The sequence below is a fragment of the Drosophila suzukii genome, chromosome 3 (genome assembly GCF_043229965.1).
Source record: "Drosophila suzukii chromosome 3, CBGP_Dsuzu_IsoJpt1.0, whole genome shotgun sequence".
In the NCBI taxonomy this organism is placed as follows: domain Eukaryota; kingdom Metazoa; phylum Arthropoda; class Insecta; order Diptera; family Drosophilidae; genus Drosophila; species Drosophila suzukii.
The window spans coordinates 56143779-56147523 of record NC_092082.1 but is presented as its reverse complement, the minus strand read 5'-3'; the positions used below and the strand labels follow the sequence as shown (position 1 = coordinate 56147523).

Below are 3745 nucleotides of genomic sequence, written 5' to 3'. Positions count from 1 at the left end.
AGCTAGCTATTAACGACACTGCGGGAAAAGAGAGTTTTGAGAAATCAGTTAGAATGTGTTTGCAGAGTACGAAGAAAGACTTTATAGAGTACGAGGAAAGAGAGTTTGGATAGTACAAAGAGATTTTGTAGAGGAAATCTAGAAAAAAAAGTTCGTTGAAAGCTTTAAAACTGAGAGACTAGTTTGCGTAGAAACGGACAGATGGACATGGGTAGATCGACTCGTCTAGTGATGCTGATTAAAAATTCATGTAAGTCTCCCGCACACCTTATATTAAATAAGTAGACAAAAAATGGGTTGCTCGGGACCGAACCCGTTCCCTATGGCTTTATAGACAAAAGCTATACGGACTAGGATACTTCGAAATGTTTTAACTCAAGAAATAAGTTACTCCTCCCTATTCGATCAGAACACAAAATTAGACAAAAAAACATTTTTATATGTTGTGTGAGTCATTTTTACTGAAAGTTTGTGACCTTTGCGCACAGCCTAAACTTTCATGTATAAAGTGTAATTGTGCCTAAATAAATAAATTGTATGTATGCGCAGAATCGCAAAAAAGGGATGGGTACACCATGCTGGACTACGTGAAGGACGTTCGGCTAGCTTTTGTGCGACCAAACAATAAAATTTAAAAGGTGAAGTGCGCCTGTACACCCCCGCACAGAAGAGCGATTCCGATTAAAAATTTTTTGTTCTTAAATATTAAAAGAAAAAAGGAATTATGAAAATAAAATTATTTTTTATGTATTCCTCGGAAGAGCTAAAAGATATTTATTTTTTGCAAGCATATACATATATGCATTCCTGTGTAAAGTGTACTGGCGCGTTCTAATGTACATAATAAATTTATTTGGTGCATATAGGGGCGTTCTCGGGTACAGTTTACAGGCGCATTCTGAATAAATGCGTACCAGAATGGTATTGTTATTATCTTTAATAATTTTTTGTTGTTTTAAATTAATAAAATGAAAATAATGGGGGATCCATAAGTACAACCGACGATATACATTTTTATCGGTTTTCGAGGTAAACAACGCTTCTTATATATGGTTTTAATTCATAGCACTTACAAATATGTCTGTCCCAAGGATAATTTTAAGCTTTGTGCGAGTGATTTGCAGAGCGAAAGATGTCAATGCATTTTACATTTGCAATTGGTTAACAGAGTAAGGGCTCCTGTTAAACGAAAATAGGCTTAGAAAAAGCTGTACGACGTAACAAAGTTATCCAATCGAAACATTTCTTGATGCAATGTAGTGGGTTATTTTAATATTCTTATGCAATTTGAAACATTTTCTTTATTTAAATTACAATAACCCAATAAACGTAATTTATTCATCAAAGTTTGGTGCAGCACTCTTAGTTTTTGAATAATCCCTCACAGGCGAGTAAAACTGAAACGAAAAAAGGTTGTTATTAATATAATTTTTTATACAAAAGTACACGTTCAAAAATCTTTAAAATTAGATGGGGGAGGGTATGTAAATTAGAACACTTTTTTTTCTGTTATTTAGTCATTTGGGGGTGCCACAGAAATCGCTTTCCGTTAAAATGGGGTGATTCTTACGTGTATCAATGTAAAGTGTACACGATTCTACCTTGATTAACTTTAAAAACAGAAATCGTTATACAAAGTTGTCCTTAAAAATTATACAAAATATTTGCTTTTCTAATTTTATTAATTAGATAGACAGAGTATATTAGATTCGTCGGAACGTATGTAACATGTATAAAGTATATATATTCTTGATCAGGATCACCAGCCGAATCGATTTAGCCATTCTAGAGTTTCTAGCGCAGCGCAAGTTTATTTCAGCAGGGTGCCATAATTGTTCAAATCAGACCATTTATTAAAAAGATATAAGCGAATAAAATAAAATCTTGGGAACAGTCACATTGCTACTTAGTTAAAAGACAAGTATAGCTGCCCCTAGCGGCTTAAGCTATCTCTTAAATTCGCGATAGTTTTTATAGGAGCACCGTCCAAGGGGTTACATTAAAAGCCTTAGAATAGTAGAGAAGCTACAAATTATTTTTTGTCAATGTCAAATTTGAAAAAATACTTTCATTCTGTTCGATGCGAGTTAGTTCAACATTGGTTGAGTTTTGTAAAATGATTTATTTTGATTGATTCTTGATTTTTAATTAAACTTTTTTTTGTAATAGGTAATCTTGAGAGTTGATTCTGGTCGCGGTATTGGTTGTATCCACCTGTGAAGAAGAGCGTAATGATCTAATGATTAAACTCAGCAAAGCGGTTCAAGACGCGGTCAATAATAGTTTCCGGCTCGCAAATTTGAACCGATAATGGTATATACATAGTTATTATGATTATTGTTATAGTTTATAACAATCATTATACTGCCATACATTTCAATTAGTGCAGAACTTTTCGTCGAACAATTTAATTACCCGACGCATTCCTCCAACTATGTCCATCTTCGGCTACAATATATAACGTAAATAACTTTTGGAGCCAAGTCCTAACAGTTCACCATAACTTTAAAATCTAAGCCCATTTCAGCTTTTCTAGAAAACTCAAAATGATTAATTGTTACCTTACAAAATTTATACAAACACAGAAATTTCGTTATATAACTTACTGTTCTACGAAAAGTATAATTTTTTTCAGCTGTCCGAAAACTTTAGAAATTTTCATTTTTAGCGGTGTTTTAATTAAATGGGCATATTAAGAAACCTGGCATGCGTATATCTACTTTGAAGTGGTATGCCAATAGCATGATCAAAACAACAAATTAATTTAAATTCTTATTTACAACATTCATTTGACGTTAAAACTTTGTTGGAGCTGTACGCAGGATATTCCATAAAATCGAAAAGGGGTAAAATGGAGTATGACTAGAAAATTATTTGAACGCTAATAAACTTATAATATATTTATGCGAGCAAATATACATTTTCCTAGCCCTTATCACTTGGCACACGAGAACTTCTAAGATAACCGAAATAGCCGCTCTAATAAAAATAAATTTACCTTATATTGTTTGTCTTTGTACTCTTGCCATGGCTCGGGATTTGATGTGCGGTTCCAAGTGACATCTGGGTTTCGAGTAGCCAGCCGAGCCATATAGTAGACGGCTCCAATAGCTCCCGCTCCAACACACACGTATAGTGGAATCAACTTTAAATTGTAGTATAAAATTACGGTTATGTAACAAATTAATTAAACCTAATTATGTAATTTTGGCTTACTGCTGGATTTTTTTTTAAACTTTGAAGCCCAAGTCCTTGCATTTTCCTTGATTGGTTAATAAACTTATTTACTTATTACAGAAATAAAAACTATTAGAAGCAAGTTATCTAATACTTTTACGAAGATCAGTGTGGTTGAATTTTTTAAAAATACAAAACCGTCGATTTAGACCAAAAAATACTAAGTTCTTTCTTATCTTTTGATATATTTTGCATACTCAAAAATACTTAATACTTTAGACCCACAGAGTGCGTGCCTATAATAGTGTTGTCACACCATGTCGGGTAACCCATAGACTGATCCTCTGCACACAACCGCTTAAAATCGCTGTTGCATTAAACAGTTGCAGGCCTTTCTTAGAAGTATATGAGAGGGAAGGCAGCGTGTTGATTGGGTTTTTCGAAAAAAAATTGAAAAACTACGATAAAACTAAATAAAAATTGATTGCGCCCAATTATTTCTTCATTGCCATCAACAAGTTAATCAAGGATGGGCTTTCAACTCAGGCGAGGGTAGTTAGAATTGAAT

At 33.4% G+C, this 3745-nt stretch overlaps 1 protein-coding gene across 1 annotated transcript; it reads right to left on the bottom strand.

Moving 5' to 3' along the window:
* Window positions 1-1242: 1242 nt before the first annotated feature.
* ND-MLRQ (NADH dehydrogenase (ubiquinone) MLRQ subunit) lies at window positions 1243-3385 on the bottom strand. Its single transcript, XM_070995799.1, has 3 exons — window positions 3217-3385; window positions 2999-3145; window positions 1243-1397 (listed from the first exon to the last, which is right to left on the bottom strand). Exons 1-3 carry the CDS (start codon window positions 3256-3258, stop codon window positions 1335-1337), a joined length of 252 nt encoding a protein of 83 aa, XP_070851900.1. The 5' UTR covers window positions 3259-3385; the 3' UTR covers window positions 1243-1334.
* Between the last annotated feature and the right edge of the window lie 360 nt (window positions 3386-3745).